Source organism: Chiloscyllium punctatum, chromosome 20, assembly GCF_047496795.1.
Source record: "Chiloscyllium punctatum isolate Juve2018m chromosome 20, sChiPun1.3, whole genome shotgun sequence".
Taxonomy (NCBI): Eukaryota; Metazoa; Chordata; class Chondrichthyes; order Orectolobiformes; family Hemiscylliidae; genus Chiloscyllium; species Chiloscyllium punctatum.
Window position 1 is genome coordinate 64,990,160 of NC_092758.1, and position 18,366 is coordinate 65,008,525.

The 18,366-nt window shown below is 41.4% G+C and overlaps 1 protein-coding gene across 3 annotated transcripts in view; it reads left to right on the forward strand.

Moving 5' to 3' along the window:
- Nucleotides 1-18,366, forward strand: part of ctnna1 (catenin (cadherin-associated protein), alpha 1) — a 292,857-nt gene that overhangs the window by 132,571 nt on the left and 141,920 nt on the right. For all 3 annotated transcript variants that reach the window (XM_072591040.1, XM_072591038.1, XM_072591039.1), the window contains one exon: nucleotides 17,317-17,431. In XM_072591040.1, the coding sequence (XP_072447141.1) occupies nucleotides 17,327-17,431 (105 nt within the window). In that variant the 5' untranslated portion in view covers nucleotides 17,317-17,326. The remainder of the gene's footprint in view (nucleotides 1-17,316; nucleotides 17,432-18,366) is intronic.

Here is an 18,366-nt window from a genome sequence, read left to right on the forward strand (position 1 = left end):
CAAGTTTATTTGCTAAATCTTAGCAGTCGTTTGTGTTACGAACAAATAAAGTTTGAAAAGATAAGATCAGGTCAAAATGTTATCTCATTACAACAGTAGCTCGTCAGACTGTCAGAAATTAACTAGGGACATAGGAAAAGTGAAATACTTAAGGATCTTTGCTAAATTTCCTGTTTAATTTTCAGGTTGAAGTTTCCAGTTTTATTAGTTTGGATTTTTTAAAAATGTAGTACACGCTGTACATTTTGTTTACATTTTGAGCTGGTGCTAGACATCATTCAGATGATCTGTGATCAAAGAATAAGCAATATCTGAAAATGCTCAGCTCAAATAGTGATTATTTTACATCAACAACTCTCTCTTATTTTTGATACAATGTACTATTTAGCTCAAATCCAGAATCAGTTTTTCATGCACATGATAGAACTTGAGAATTCTTTCCACCCATTAGCTTTCATAAAGCTTTTACTATGAGTATTCTTCCCCATCTTGCTCCTGCCATTCTTCCAAGAGTAAGGAAAAAAAATTTCTCAGTTTTGGAAAATATTTTGTGGAGGGTTTTGCAGGTGATTTGCACTATGTTGTGTAACTCTGAATGATATTCGATTCTATTGCAATGCTCATTTAGATGTCCAAAAACAGTTGGTCAGAAAATTGTAGATACTTTATATGTGCTAAAAATGTGTTGCTGGAAAAGCGCAGCAGGTCAGGCAGCATCCAAGGAACAGGAGAATCTATGTTTCTGGCATGAGCCCTTCTTCAGGAATGAGGAGAGTGTGCCAAGCAGGCTAAGATAAAAGGTAGGGAGGAGGGACTTGGGGGAGGGGCATTGGAAATGCGATAGGTGGAAGGAGGTTAAGGTGAGGGTGATAGGCCGGAGTGGGGGGAGGGGGCGGAGAGGTCAGGAAGAAGATTGCAGGCTCAACACTTTAACTCCCCCTCCCACTCCACCAAGACATGCAGGTCCTTGGACTCCTCCATCGCCAGACCATAGCAACACGATGGCTGGAGGAAGAGTGCCTCATCTTCCACCTAGGAACCCTCCAACCACAAGGGATGAACTCAGAAAGTGTTGAGCCTGCAATCTTCTTCCTGACCTCTCTGCCCCCACCCCCACTCCGGTCTATCACCCTCACCATAACCTCCTTCCACCTATCGCATTTCCAATGCTCCAAGTCCCTCCTCCCTACCTTTTTATCTTGGCCTGCTTGGCACACTGTCCTCATTCCTGAAGAAAGGCTCATGCCCAAAACGTCAATTCTCCTGCTCCTTGGATGCTGCCTGACCTGCTGCGCTTTTCCAGCAACACATTTTCAGCTCTGATCTCCAGCATCTGCAGTCCTCACTTTCTTCTAGAAGATATGTTATATGTGCCTGTTTTTTGCTAAGGCAAAGTTTTCCTAAATAGTACAAACAGAAATGTGCCTTCGTATATTACCCAAGTGATTAACTCTCTTTCATAGCAGCTGTTGTCTGATCTTGCACTCCTTCCTACAGGGCTCACTTAGTGTATTCAGGCGTGACTGCTTCCAGATTTTGGTTGTGGGTTAATTTGTGTATCTGACATTGAAGCTAGGATTTGCTGGCTCATCTAAACATACTGTTATTTATTTGTCTTTACAAATGGGATGCTGCAATTATTACTTATAATGTAACAAGTTTTGCTGAAAAAGTTGGAATTTGATAGTTTACTGTGTACAGTATGTAAATGTCATTGTCGCGTTATCCAGTTTTACATATTAGAGTCTTTGTAGCTAAGTGATATCACCAGTTACTGTTGTCCTTATGACCTTCAGGAGAATCCCCTCCTTTACCCTTTGTCATCAAAATGACTCCTGTAACATATTAAATCCATCAGATACAAAAGATTAGGAAGCCATTTCTTGTTGAATAATACGTAGAATTCTGATTAATGTGCAGCTAAAGTCTTGTCCCATGCAAAGACTTTTCCAAATAAAACCAAGAAGTAGCACACTTCACATTGTGTTTTATAAGTTTGACCAATGCAATGAATAATTGAGCCATAGAAACTGAAGACCCTCCTTCAGTTGTAGTGCTAATGTTAAGAGATTGTCACTGATATTTGTGTGTTATTTTGTATTATAGTTGGTTTCAGATTTCCAGGGGACAGTCAGTATGTGGGTGACTGGAGAGATAATACTCTGGTGTTACCCCTATGTTGAGGTATTGGTTGAGATGTGTACTATGGAAGTCTGTACTGCAACTGTAAATTAAATACATGCCTTTGCCGAATGAGATTCACTGCATTTTCTACTTTCTTGGATGTTGTCAGGTGTAAGCTTTCTAAAGCCTAAACTTAGTGTTCTGCTTATTGTTTAGATGCTTATTGTTAGAGGCATTGTAGCCTCTTTGTTTCCTCACTTACTGCTGGGGTCTTCAAAGATTCCATTCTTGGCCCTGTTCTGTTTCTTGCCTGTATGCTGTTTGTCAGTAAAATTATAATCTAACAATACAGCATTAGTTCCATGTTTGTGTTGAAGCCACCCATCTCTACTTCAACAGTGCCTCACTTGACCTGTGTACAGTTGCTAAATTACTGGAGTGCCTAGCTGATGTCCATTATTGAATGAATGGAAATTTAACTTTAGAGCTGTGATTCAAATATGCAAAAAAGAGCTGAATTCCAAAGTTGAAGTGACAGTGACTACCATTGACTGATGTTAAGTGCTCTTGGAAAAACTTGATTTGGTGCTGGTGGGGGAAGTCAATACCTGGCACAAAGGAAGACGGTTGTTGGTCACTTAACTGCACAGTATCTTCGCATGAGTTCCATAGTGTGATATCCTAGGTCCAACCACATTTTAGCTGCTTTGTAATAAAATGTTCACTGGTTGCGCATTGATCATTCACTACTCATTTGATAGTGAAGTAGCCCAGGCCCAAATGCATTAAGACCTGGACGAATCAGATTTGGATTGACAAATACCAAGTGACATTTGTGCCATGCGATGATCATTTCCAAGTGACAATCTAACCGTAGCCCTTTGACATGGCCATGACTGAATCCTCCGTTACTAACATCCTGTATGCTACCTTAAGAAACTGAACTGCAGCTGCAAAATCAAGTCAGAGGCTAGGAATCTTGCAGTAACTCAACTGATGACTCCCCAGAGTTTGACCACTATCCACAAACTACAGATGTGTGCTTTAATGAAATACTCCCTACTTGCCCACATGTGTAGTTCCAACAACATAGAATCCCAACAGTGCAGAATCGAGCCATTCAGCACAATCGCCATTCCAAAGAGCATCCCACCTTAATCTATCTACCTGGACATTACAGAACAATTTAGCATTATTGTCCCATTTCCCTATCTCCGTATCAGTCGAAGCAAGCACTCCGAGTCACAGTATGGCTTTAACCCCCTTCATCTTTATTCTGGGCCCTGGAGGGAGAGAGAATGATCACCCATGTGTATAGAGACATGAGTTCTCGGTCTTCTCTTGAACAGCAGATTCTTAAGGTAATTACAGGGGGCAGCATCCAAACAAGGCAACATCTATACTGATCGCGTGACTGTCAGCAAGCATCAACATAGAATCCCTGAAGAAGGGCTTATGCCCGAAACGTTGATTCTCCTGCTCCTTGGATGCTGCCTGACCTGCTATGCTTTTCCAGCAACACATTTTTCAGCGAGCATCAACAGTAAAGATTAAGCCATCTGGCATTATACATTCTGAACCTTGTTAACTGGCATTACATAATGGATGCTTTTCATGTTGTTAACCCACTTACCTTGCCTCTAGCACCTCACTGTTTACTGCTCAGCAAGTCCACACCTACACTCTGAAGAGTATCCCATCCACACCCACTCTCCTACCTTATTACTCAAAATTTCCCTTGACAAATGCACATAATGTATACATCCCTGAATACTGTGGACAATTTAGCATGGCCAATTCACTTAACTTGCACATCTTTTGACTGGGAGGAAACCAGACCACCTGAGGAAATCCACGCAGACAGAGGCAGAATGTCTGTGGTGTTTGCACAGTCACCAGAGGCTGAAATTGAACCCAGTTCCTGCTGCTGTGAGGCTGCAGTGCTAACCACAGAGCCACCGTGCCGACCGAATGAAGATTTGAGATGAGCTGAAAAGGCTAAGTTGGTTGACATAATAGAGCTGAAAATAAGCTGTCCTACCAATGGAATTACCAAAGTTGAAAGCTTAGTTCAGGATTAAATGTGCTACCAAGGTTGAAAATATCCTGCCTTGAGCAATGTTGCAAGGAAAAGGGATGGAGCGAGACTCGTGGAGCAGAAAGCAATAATTTCAGTCTTCCAAATATTTCTTTCTACTCCCTGATCAACAATTGGCATCAATGGTTGAGCCAAAATTTATTGCTCATCGCGGTTTGTCGTTCAGAAGGCGATGCTTACTTGAATTGCTGGAGTCAATTTTTTGTAGGTGGACCCGTAATACCATTTTGACAAAAGTTACAAGAACAGCATGTCCTAACAACACTGTGAAGGAACAGTAAAACATTTCTAAGTTGGGATGGCAAGTGACTTGGAGATGAATCTCCAAGTGAGGGTGTGTCCTTTAAAATGGTAGTGGTCGTGGATTCAAAAGTGTGTCTAAGCAGCCTTGGTAAATTTATACAAAGCCTGTTGTAGATGTACACATCACAACTACTCGGTATGGAGAGATTGAATTTTTAGGATGAAGCCTATCAAGCCGGCTACTTGTCCTGGTCAACGTCAAGCTTCAGTGTTCGGTCAGCACAGTGACTATGATTAGCACTACTGTCTCATGGCACCAGGGACCCAGGTTTGATTCCAGCCTTTGGTGACTGCTGTATAGAGAACTTGCATGTTCTCACCATGTCTGCTTACGTTTCCTCTGGATGCTCCATTTTCTCCTAAAGTCTAAAGAGGTGCAGGTAGACAGATTTGCCATGCTGAAAAAGTGTATAAGGTATGAGCAGGTAAGGAAAGAATTAGGTTTTGGGTTGTGTAACAAAGGCTCAGCTGGTGAGAATTAGAATTAGAATCCTTAGTGTAGAAACAGCTCCCCCCAACAAGTTAACACTGACCCTTTTGAAGAGTAACCCACCCAGACCCATTCCCGTACCCTATATTTACCCCTGACTAATAAACTTAACACTATATATATAGGCAATTTAGCCTGGCCCATTCACCTGAGTTGCACACCATTAGACTCTTGGGACACAGACACAGGGAGAATGTGCAAACTCCACACAGTCACCCGAGGCAGGAATTGAACACAGGACTCTGGTGCTGTGAGGCAGCAGTGCTAACCTCTGAGCCACTGTGCTGCCTAAGCTAGCATGGTTTTGACCAGATAACAACTTGCAGTAAACAATGAGGTGCTGTAGGCAAGGCTAGTGGGTTAACGATGTGAAAAGCATCCATTGTGTTTTGTGAACAGAACATAAAGTAGGAATGAGTAGATTTTTTTCTGAATGGCAGGCAGTGACTTGTGGGGTACTGCATGAATTAGTAACATGTCAAAGATTTAGATGGAACTAAATGTGATATCCAAAAATTTGCAGATGACAAAGCTACACAAAAGGGTGTGCTGTGAGGAGGATGCCAAGGTGCTGTGTGATTGGACAGGTTTCTAAGTGGGCAAGTAGTCATACAGCACACAAAATCCATGCCAACCAGGTTTCCCAAACTACTTGCCTATGTTTGGCCCTTATCCTTCTAAACCTTTCCTATTTATTTACCTGTCCAAATGTCTTTTAAATGTTGTAACTGTACCTGCCAATACCACTTCCTCTCGCATGTACTTATCACCTTCTGCATGAAAAAGTTGTCTCTTTGGTCCCTAATAATTTTTTCCCCTCTCACCTTTAAACCTATGGCTTTTAGGTTTGGACTCCACTACCCTAGGGAAAAGGCCTTTTTGCTATTTACCTTATCTTTGCCTGTCATTTTATAAACTTGTATAAGGTCACCCCTCAACCTCCTATGCTCCAGGAGGAAAAAGGTCCGAGCCTATACAGTCTCTGTTTGTAACTCAAGCTATCCAGTCTCAGAAACATTTATCCTTGTAAATCTTTTCTGCACTCTTTCCAATGTAATTACATCCTCCATTATTGCAGGGCAACAAGAACTGCACTCAGTACTTTAAAACGTTGCCTCATCATTGTTTGTATAATAGCAATGTGATGCAGCAACTTCTACAGTCAGTGCTGTGAACAATAATGGCAAGTGTGCCAAACACTGCTTTTGCCACCCTGCCTACCTGTGACATCACTTTTGAACTATGTACCTGAGCGCATAGGTGTCTCTGTTTGAAAACGCTTCTCATGGCCCTACCGTTGACTGTGTAAGCCTTGTTCTGTTTTGTTACCGAAATGAAAAATTTCATTTATCTAAGTTATGATTTGGAGATGCCGGTGTTGAACTGGGGTTTACAAAGTTAATTACACAACACCAGGTTATAGTCCAATCGGTTTAATTGGAAGCACTAACTTTCGGAGTGCCGCTCCTTCTTCAGGTGGTTGTGGAGGACACCATTGTAAAACACAGAATTTATAGCAAAAGTTTGCAGTGTGATGTAACTGAAATAAAACATTGAAAAATATCTTGATTGTTTGTTTAAGTCTCTCATCTGTTAGAATGACCGTGATAGTTTCACTTCTTTCATTTGGAAATCACAAAACCTTTTTTAAATGTTGCATTCTCAGGTTAACCGTAACAATTGGTGTTAGCTAGACTATATGTTGAGGATGTTAATCCCCTGTGTTCTGTCTGTGACATAATGTTCAGACTGATTCTAATCTAAAAAGCGAGACAACAGTCGTGCATGAATTCATGCAGCTTTTGAGCAAAGTACACTGTAACTCTGCAAGTACAAATTCACCTCACAAACTTTTATGTATATGTGTATATGTGTGCATGTGGGTCTGTGTGTGTCTGGGGGTTTGAGTGTCTTGAGAGAGAATGTGTGTGTGTGTGTGTGTATAGAGAGAGAGAGAGAGAGTGTCTTAAGTCTGAAGGGGTGCATATGTGGGAGTGTCTGTGTGCGTTTAGTGCAATGCTGGTCACCTGTAGTGTGAAATGAACCCAAGGTCCTGGTTGAGGCCCTCCCTATGGGTATGGAACTTAGCTATTGGCCTCTGCTCGGCCACTTTTTGCTGCTGCCTATCCTGAAATCCACCTTGGAGGATGGTCACCCGAATGTCCTGGACCGCTGAAGTGCTCCCCAATTGGGAGGGGACACTCCTGTCTGTTGATTGTTGTGCAGTGCCCATTCATCCGTTGCCATAGCCTTTGTTAGGTTTCCTCAATGTACCATGCCTTAGGTGGGAGGTGTCTCCATGTCCACGCTCTGACACATCTTGCAACGCCTACAGTGACAGGGTTGTATGGAGTTGTCCTGAAAGCCGGGCAGCTTGCTACGAACAATGATCTGTTTGAAGTTTAGCGGTCGTTTAAAGGCAAGCAGTGGAGGTGTGGGGAAGGTCTTGGCGAGGTGCTCATCCTCATTGATAATGTGTTGCAGGTCACGAAGAACATTGCGTAGTTTTTCAGCTCCTGGGAAGTACTAGACAATGAGTTGCTGTCGGTTGCAGCACGTGTCTGTCTCCTCAGGAGGTCATTACGGTTCCTTATTGTGGCACGTCGGAACTGGCGGTCGATAAGTTGAGCAATGTGCCTCGTTCTTACGAGGGCATCCCTGAGTACTTCCAGGAGATGGGGGGGACACTCAATGAGTATTTTACATCAGTATTTAATGTGGAAAAGGACATGGAAGATCTAGAATGTAGAGAAATAGATGGTGACATCTTGAAAAACGTCCATATTACAGAGGACGAAGTGCTGGATGTCTTGAAATGCATAAGTGGATATATTCCAGGACCAGATCAGGTGTACCCTGGAACTCTATGGAAGTGATTGCTGGGCCTTTTACTGAGATATTTGTATCATCAATAGTCACGGGTGAGGTGCCAGAAAACTGGAGGTTGGCTAACGTGGTGCCACTGTTTAAAAAAGGTGGTAAGGACAAGCTGGAGAAGTATAGACCAGTGAGCCTGACATCGGTGGTGGGCAAGTTGTTGGAAGGAATCCTGAGGGACAGGATGTACATGTATTTGGAAAGGCAAGGACTGATTAGGGATAGTCAACATAGTTTTGCGTGTGGGGAATCATGTCTCACAAACTTGATTGAGTTTTTTGGAGAAGTAACAAAGAGGATTGAGGAGGGCAGATTGGTAGATGTGATCTATATGGACTTCAGTAAGGCGTTCAAGGTTTTTCCATGGGAGATTGATTAGCAAGGTTAGATCTCAGTACAGGGAGAACTAGCCATTTGGATACAGAACTGGCTGAAAGGGAGAAAACACAGGGTGGTGGTGCAGGGTTGTTTTTTCAGACTGGAGGCCTGTGATCAGTGGAGTGCCAAAGGATCCATGCTGGGTCCACTACTTTTCATCATTTATATAAGTGATTTGAATGTGAGCATCAGAGGTATATTTATTTAGTAAGTTTGCAGACATCCAAATTGGAGGTGTAGTGGATTGCCAAGAAAATTGTCTCTCATTGGCCAATCTGATCAAGATCCCATTGTAATGAGCTGAGAAGTGGCAGATGGAGTTTAATTTTAGGTAAATGTGAGGTGCTGCATTTTGGGAAGGCAAATCTTAGCAGAACTTATCTGCGTAATAGGGTGTGTTGCTGAACAAAGAAACCTTGGAGTGCGGCTTAATAGCTCCTTGAAAGTGGAGTCGCAGGTAGATAGGATGGTAAAGAAGGCCTTTGATATGTTTTCTTTAATTGGTCAGAGTATTGAGCCGCATGCACATTGGCCAATAAAGGCAGGTTGGTGGTAGTCAAAAGGTATAGAAACAATTGGTGAATTTCTTCACTTGTATTTTGGAGATGAGGGAGCAAGTTAGACAAATCCATTTCATCTAGCATTAAAGATGCATCTACTTTTAATCCTGTTAGACTACTCAAAACCATCTGTCTGTGCTAACCTCTTTAAGTCTATCACAGTCTATCTGCCTGATTTCTATATTCACATCATCCCTCTCACTAGTGAACACCAACATAAACTATCAAACCTAAGCTACTAGCATTTAACATTCTCAGTATTTATAATCGAATCAATCTGTTCAGTGAAGTTCATAGATACCTCCTGGAGCAGTTGGATCTTGAGCCTGGGCCGCCACCACTGAACCACAAGAGCCCAAACTTCCAAAGGTCCATGGTCCTCTGAAATGTCTTTTGGTTTTTGTTGACCTCTTGCATGCCCCAGATCTTTAATTGCTCCAAGATTGATGATGCATTCAGTTGTCTTATCTGCCAGTTCGCAAGTACTCCCTTTACACCACTTGTTTGACCAAGTTTTCAGTCATTTTGACCTCTACTATGTGGCTTGGTGTTGTGCTTTGTTTCAAGATGCTTATGATTTGAATTTGCAATCCTATTTGCTGTCTGCTATTGTTCCATGGGAATGTTTCATAAATTTTAAATTTTGTTTTGTAAAAATGAATAAACTGAACACTGGCAGCTAACCTGCAAGTTTTCTTGCTAGTCATAATCTTATCTGCTGCGTTTCATTGTCAATTTAGCACTTTGTAAAATGCAAATATGTGTGCGGTTATTAGATTTGTTTAAAATTTTAGTATATGCACAAAAACAGCAAAGTTATGCATTGGAAGCTATGAGCTTTGTGTGGGACTAGTGAAAATATATGTTTTTTTTTGGATTTTGCAAACTTGTTTCAGTGTAATCTGTACTCTATCTTTTATGAAAAGTCAGGGACTTTGTTTGATCTACTCAGCCTGTCATTGCAATATGCAACTTAAGTACAGTGTTTGGCATTGCACCATTGCCAAATTTCATATACAGTTGCTCAAATGTTTGATGGGCAGCATGTCCTTCTTGGGCACCTGACAGTATCCTGTTAATGGAAAATACTGATGCTACGAGTACATGGTAACATTGTAAAACAACTTGCTTAACCAACTTAAATTTTTGAGGTACTTGAACTTTCTAGGGTCATTGTACCAGGCAATTTCTGGTTCAAATAGCAGTTTTTGGTCCATTTAGGAGTTTGCATGATGCACAATGAACTATGGTCTGATTGGGATGGCTATTGTTCCAGTAGAAGTGCTATGATGCACTTTATTTATGTGCTAAGCTTGCAAGGTGAGGAAATTGATAAGGCTATGTTTACAGTGCTGCTGAGGCCAATCTTAGTGTGTGGAGCCGCATGCACATTGGCCAATAAAGGCAGGTTGGTGGTAGTCAAAAGGTATAGAAACAATTGGTGAATTTCTTCACTTGTATTTTGGACATGAGGGAGCAAGTTAGACAAATCCATTTCAAAAGTGCTTTTGACCATTGGAATGGAGCACGTTCAGGTGTATAAGAGACTTTGCGCACACAACTGGTCTGAATGTTACAAGCATCTCCTCTACATATCAGAAATGTATGCTGGAGAGGAGGTTTCAAAGTGTTCCAATTGGGTAGGGTTCATTCCATCAAAAACGCCATTTCTCACAGTGAGCGACGACCTAAAGGATCACGTGGCTGCACCGTGTGTGTGTGTGTGTGTGTGGTGATGTTAACATCAAAACTACAACTTGCTAAGTTAAGTTTAATGAATGCAGATTCAGACGATGGTAGTTTTGATATCAGATGGTTTCCTTCAGTTGCAATTCGCATGTAGGTTACGTATCGTCTTGGTGTAATTTTTTAAATTATGTATTTAAATTTCACACTTATGTGAGGATTAAGAATGGTCAAAGAAAGAGTAGGGCTGATCAGGGATAGCATAGGGAATTTGTGTGTGGAGTTTGAGGAGGTAGGGGAAGCCCGAAATGAGTGTTTTGCTTCTGTCTTTACGAAAGAAACAAACTTTGTAGTGAATGAAACCTTTGAAGAGCAGGTGTGCATGCTGGAATGGATAGCGGTACAGGAAACTGCTGAAAATTTGTCAAACATTTTAAGATTGACAAGTCTCCAGGCCCGGACCAGATTTGTCCTCGGCTGCTTGGGAAACGAGAAATGCGATTGCTTCGCCACTTGCAAAGATCTTTGCATCCTCGCTCTCCACTGGAGTCGTACCTGAGGACTGGAGAGAGGCAAATGTAATTCCTCTCTTCAAGAAAGGAAATAGGGAAATCCCCGGCAATTACACACCAGTAAGTCTCACATCTGTCATCTGCAAGGTGTTGGGATTCTAAGGGATAGGATTTATGACCATCTGGAAGAGCATGGCTTGTTTAAATGCAGTCAACACTGCTTTGTGAGGGGCAGGTCATGCCTCACAAACCTTATCGAGTTCTTTGAGGGTGTGACTAGAAACATTGATGAGGGTCGAGCTGTGGATGTGGTGTACATGGACTTTAGCAAAGCATTTGCTAAGGGTCCCCATGGTAAGCTCATTCAGAAGGTCAGGAGGAATGGGATAAAGGGGAACTTAAGCTGTCTGGATACAGAATTGGCTGGCCAACAGAAGACAGCGAGTGGTAGTAGAAGGAAAATATTCTACCTGGAAGTCTGTGGTGAGTGGTGTTCCACAGGGCTCTGCCCTTGGGCCTCTACTGTTTGTAATTTTTATTAATGACTTGGATGAGGGGATTGAAGGATGGGTCAGTGAGTTTGTAGATGACACAAAGGTTGGAGGTGTCGTTGACAGTATAGAGGACTGTTGTAGGCTGCAGCGGGACATTGACAGGATGCAGAGATGGGCTGAGAGGTGGCAGATGGAGTTCAACCTGGATAAATGCGAGATGATGCATTTTGGAAGGTCGAATTTGAAATCTGAGTACAGGATTAAGGATAGGATTCTTGGCAATGTGGAGGAACAGAGGGATCTTGGTGTGCAGGTACATCCCTTAAAATGGCCACCCAAGTGGACAGGGTTGTTAAGAAAGCATTTGGTGTTTTGGCTTTCATTAACAGGGAGATTGAGTTTGAGTCATGAGATTTTGTTGCAGCTCTATAAAACATTTTGGTTAGACCGCACTTGGAATACTGTGTCCAATTCTGGTCGCCCTATTGTAGGAAAGATGTGGATGCTTTGGAGAGGGTTCAGAGGAGGTTTACCAGGATGTTGCCTGGACTGGAGGGCTTGGTCTCTTTTATATCTTTCTCCTCTCACCCTAAACCTATGCCCTCTAGTTTTGCACAATATCGTGGGCTGAAAGGACTGTTCTATGTACAACAAACTCTGTTTTAATCAGCACTTTATGAACCAGCACTCTGGTAAACTGGCAAAAATTATATGCCTCATACTGTGAATTTTTTTCTTATTCTGTCCAGTTATTATAGTTTAATTTACTTCAATGTAAACATACATCTTGTTCAATTGAATGGCTGCATGAAATATTAACAGTTGATTCAATTTTTTTGAGTCTATTTCCCCTCAAATACTGCAGTTTGCCAGGATGTCCAAGTAGTGAGTTGAAGGTGCGAATGAGAAGGTTCTGTGCCGCTAAGTTTTACTTAAGGAAAAGTTGCATTACCATTGAAGTGACATGCTGTAAATAAAGTATGTGTACCCCCCTGTATTACGTTTCGGTTTCATAGTTTTTTTTTACATTGTGTATGTGGATCTCTTGATTATCCGGAATATTTAATCAATTGGCAAACTCCTAATCCCATAGGTGTCGGATAATAACATACTTTCTGTATATAGATCACCAAGATCTCACGTCCGTCCAAGATAATTAATACTTTATGCAACATTTCAACTGTGCAGTACCATTCCTTGATAAAATAAAGAATACAGAAGATCCTGGTAGTGTGCCATAAACTTGCCCTTTCCTATGTGAACATAAGTTTTGCCTTCATGATTCACTCATGAATTGAAAAGCAACTCATTACTTTTCTTTTATAGGAGATGTGATTCTGCAAGTGGGGAGCTGAACAGTACCCTATTCATGATACTAACTTAAAATAAATAAATCTTTATGGATTATAGAATCCCTACATTTTATAATACAGTTCACTTAATTATTTCTAACCACTTTTTTGGACAATTTCTGAGACACTCGGGCAGGTGGGACTTGAATGCAGACTTTCTTGTCAAGAGGCAGGAGTTTTAAAATTGCATTAGAGGACCAGTTGAGGGTCATTTTTTTTTTTCCCACTCGAAATGCACACATTCATGTGCAGGGACTTTATTAGGTGAATTTGTACCTTTTTTGCAAATGTGCACTGATGGAATTTTATGAATAATTTAAACTTGTTACAAAGTTAATGTGGTCGTTCAAAATTATTTGTCAGTCATTCCTTAACCAACTTTACATGTTTCTGCTGTCTCCAAACATGATGTTCATTTCTATTAGGATTGCTAATTAGTCCAAATCTGATTCTTCCCTTTTTTTTCTACCAGGAGGTCTAAATTCTTATGCTTCTGCAGTTTCAATTTTTGTTTAAATGTACCTCCCTACTGCCTCATCTCTGAGAAAGGGCTTTATCATTAAAACGGTGACTTTGTGTTTTCCTCTTTTTCTCTCTAACATCCACCTTTCCCAACATGTGGCTCCCCATCCTAGTGCAAAGCTGGTTGATGTTCAAAGTTTGTGAGAAGATTTGTAGTTTGGGTGCTCGTTGTTGTGGTTCTGTTTGCTGAGCTGGGAATTTGTGTTGCAGATATTTCGTCCCCTGTCTAGGTGACATCCTCAGTGCATGGGAGCCTCCTGTGAAGCACTTCTGTGATGTTTCCTCCGGCATTTATAGTGGTTTGAATCTGCTGCTGGTTGATGTATTTGGCACCCTGATTTCAAGGATACTGTACTTTTGAACAGTTAAAATCCTTTGCCAAATACAGAGGAACCCCGACTATCCAAACAAGATGGGCGGACAGTTTCGTTCGCATGATTTGATTTCCTCTAGGGCTCAGTTTTTGTGAAGTCTAGTCCCCATTCAGGAGACTAGGCAGTCGCACACCGCATGTGAGCATCTTTCACCCCCGTCCCCAAGTTAGTCAGACTGTACACGAACAGTGAGACTGCTGCCTTTGTGGGGTAAGTCACCAAATAGCACGTGTGCACAACGTTTTACTGCAACTTTTTGACTGGTTCCACCGTTGCCCTGAACAAGGCAATGTTGGAGAGATTGTGGGGAAGTGGGTTTAGGGTTCACCTGTGTGGCGAGAGAGCGGGAGGGTGGGAGGTCAGTCATTTGGAGACAGTGCCTGCGCTTCTGTCGATGTCCGGGACTGTTCTCAGTAGCATTTCGGTACGCTGAATTAGTTTTTAGTCATAGTACTTGTAAACAAAAGACACGATCAGGAATGAAACAGCTCTTTGACGTAATGTTTCTATCGGGACCTTGAGTTCTCCTTCGGATAATTGCTATTCAGATAATCAAGGTTCCTCTGTACTACCTATTTTCAATTTGACTTTATCTCCGGTGTGTTGAACTTTTACTGTGGTCTAAATCTGTGCTTGCAAGTGCCACTTTTAAACTCTTGAAATATTTACACTGTGTATTTGTGCGATAAGCATTTTTCTTCAACACTAATTATAACTTGATTGAATAATTTAGACTGTTATTGTAGAATGTGAACTTTCCTTAACTGTATTGGCTGTAATGTGATTCTGGCACCATTTATTTTAAACGGTGCGGCTATTGCATAATTGTCTTGGACGTGAGATCGCATGAGAACGGAACTATTACATTATATCAGAACCACTTTACTGAAATATCCATAATTAAAAGTGTGAGCTTCTGACTATTTTGCATTTCCCATGTCAATTTACACCGATTATTGCTTGTTCATCACCCTGCTCTGCCTTGGTGTTTCTCCCTGCATTTCCTGGCTCATATGAACTGCTCTTGCTTAGTTCCATGCTTCTCTTTTTCTGACCACAGTGTTGTCTTTGCTGTTCCTAAGGATCCCATTGACCCTGTTTTGCTCATACTTGTGCTGGGACTGGTGTCATGTACTGAAGAAGTTAGGGCAGCTTCCACTGGTACGTTGGCAGCCAGCATGAGCCGCCTACCACTTCTCCCTCTCCTTCAGCGTTATCTTGGACTGTTGGTCTACTTGCCCAGTGTCCAATCTTGATAAGCTTCAGTGCCCTCCATTTAAACTTTATCAATCTGTTGTACTGTAGCACTGCAATTGACCACTGATTCTACACCCATCCTCGGCAATGATTTGCAAATAGTTTATTCACAGTTCATGTGTTTTGACAATAGTTTTTGGGAATTGAGGTTTTTACAGTAGGAAGTAGAGCAAAAGCAAGCTTAGAGGCTACTACACTTTAAAGGTTTGGCCACATTCATTTACAAGGTTAGTTTATGGAAAGGTAGATTCATTTAAAACAGCAGGTGGACTGACCTTAGCAGAAAAAGTGGAGTGTAACTTTTCTTTTGTGGGCAATTTGGAGGATGTCCTTGTGGGTCTGCTCTCTTGGCCTGACCAAGTTGGCTATTTAACAGGACCCAGTAACAGCAGGCCGTGGAAAAGGTCAAAACTGTTGAGTGCCCATCTTTTGATAGCGATAGTTGTATCTGGGTCCTTTTCTTTTGAAGAAGGAAGATGTGGTATCCACCAACACTCTTGATCTCTCTTTTTAGAGTGTGGCTACAGCAGGGGTTTTGTTTCCCCTCCAAACCCCGCCCCCCCCCCCCAAACCTGACCTCTGATCGTCTGCATTGCTCCTAATGAACTTTGAACATGAATTAATCAATTCAAAAACAAGGGTTTACTTGTGGTGACCATTAGATGTTGTGAAGATACTGTGGCTTTAACAGGTGTATTTTGACCTGATTCTGTTTTTGAGGTTTTAAGGCAGAGTTAATGAGCAGTCCATCAGAGCCACTAGAGTAAACAGCTTGTGAGGCCTTGGACTTTTTGAAATGTTGGAATAAACATAGCCTGAAAGGGTGTGGTTAAGCTCTCCCAGAACTGATTTCACCTATTACTGTTGTGGTCTTGAAGTGGAAGCTATTTCCTCCCCCCCCCCTCATTTAAAACCAGAAGCTGGGGGTTCTCTTCCTCCAACTGGAGTTGCATGTGAGACCATCTGTTTTCTGATTTGATTGTATGGCAAGGGTGTGTTTATAGGATGTTACTACATTGGAGTAGTTAATTTGTAATAGTTACCGTGTTCTGTTAAGTTTTCCAATAAGTTTATTTCTTCTTTCTTTTCTATTTTAACTATGATGGATGAACACAATGTGTTTTGCTTTAAATCTGGTAGTTTGACCAATTGAATTACATCTGGAACGCAACATGTTATATTTATCTTTTTTAAAATTTTAAAGAAAAAAGCATTTGGACTGATCTTCTGAATATTTTGAGCGGGTTTGGTCTGGTCCATAACAATGAGGAGAAAAACACAGGTGATTGGGGGAAGAAAATGTTCAGTTTGTGTGAGAACACTTCTGACTTCAACAAAAAAGGGGGGGGGTCTGAAATGAAACCTGTCCAATTCTTGAAGTAAGGCAGTCCAGAAAGCAATTTTTGTTTTTGTTTAGAGGTAAACTAATTTACGTGTTTGGTGGGTTTCAAAGGAATGCAAAATACATTTTCATTATTTCGATCAAAGGAGTTTTAAGAGTAAGACCTTTTTATCTAAAGGGCGCTATGGTGGCTCAATGGTTAGCACTGCTACCTCAGTGCCAGGGAGTTAGGTTCGATTCCCGCCTTAGGTAACTGTCTGTGCAGAGTTTGCACATTCTCCCAGTGTCTGTGTGGGTTTTCTCCAGGTAGTCTGGTTTCCTCCCCCAATCCAATGATGTGCAGGTCGGTGCATTGGGAAATTTAGCGTAGCCATAGTGTTCAGAGATAAGTAGGTTAGTGCATTAGTCAGGATAAATGTGGAGCAGTAGGATAGGGTTATGGGTCTGGTTGGTTACTCTTCGGAGGGTCAGTGTGAGCTTCTTAGACCAAATGGCCTGTTTCCACACTGTAGGGATTCTATAATTAAAGATCTGTTGGAGGGTATTCCACAGCATACCACGTTGTCAGAGACTGATGAAACTTGAGATTCTGTAACTTACATTTTTCTGCTTTTTGCGGAGAAATTTGTTTAATTGCAGCTCGGACCATGCATGCACAGTTTGCCATTCACTGAGAAGATGGTCAAAGTAACTAACAGGCCTGTGAGCAGAAAAAAAATACTAATTCATCATTAGCTATATGAAGTGCAGATGAGGCTCAATGTCTACTTGAATTTCAGGAAGGAACCGAATTTGTTTCATATCATTTAGTTTTCTGCTGTTTATCCTTTTGAATCTGTTACAGAATCTGGTTTTGATCTGAAACTATTATGTTGGTTTTGCATTGACTGCTTTGTTATAGCTCAAGTCTGGGCAAAGATTCAAATTTACTTTTTTTTCATTAACAGGCAAATAAGCATGACAACAATCAACACTCAGAACATTAGCTTCAAATGGGATCCGAAAAATCTAGAAATAAGGACTTTGGCCGTGGAACGGTTGTTGGAACCTTTGGTTACACAGGTTAGAATATGTGATTGTATCTGCGACTTTTCCCCCTTCCTAAAACTGTCTTTCATTACAGTACCTTGCTCTTTTAAATTCCTCATTGCCTGTAACTGTCACTCCAACCATTCCATTTGATCTGATAGGATTCGCAACCACTGGAATATATTGCAGATGTAATCCTCAGTAACCCGTAAACTCTCCCTAAACTCCTACATCCGACAAGAAGAGCATATCACTCTACTAGGGCCATTTTTGCTTTTTCCAATCTGCAGTCCCAGGAAATAGCACAGTCTTATTTCTCTATGAAACACTGCTCCAGGCTAACCTAATACATATGGCCTACATTTTTAAGTTTAATCAAGAGATCAATCTGTATAAAATATATAACCAAGAAAGAACTCCGCTACTCACTTCTACAGGCTTAAAGCAAGGCCACACTTAAAACTATGAACGTAGCTATTTCTATGCTGTGACTCTCTCAAACAGGTTCATCCATGATCAGTTGTGAATTTCACTGTTAATTTTCTCAGACACTCCAATGTCCACTGATTCATGAGTTCAACAGCAAAGGCAGTAACTGCACAGGTTCACTCCTGTGTCTTTTAGCAGTGTGGGTTTCTTTTGTCTGAGCAGGAGAGTGAGCGAGATGGACAATGTGCTGCCTTTGTCCTTCTCCCTTTTAATAGTGTCATTATTTTGACTTTGTTTTGGAACTTTGGAGGAAACAAACAGTATATAAAACAGTAGTTGATGCTCGTGGAATTCGAGGAAATCACCTCCAACACCTCAAATACCCCAAAGAAGGAGCAGCCTGTAATTGCCAGAACTCTTTCCTGTCTCCATCTTGGATTATCCAGAGTCCTCCTTGGCTTTATTAAATTGAAGAGGGTGCTGAAAAGATTTTAAAAATATTATTGATACTGGAAGTTTTGAGTTATAAGGCTGGATAG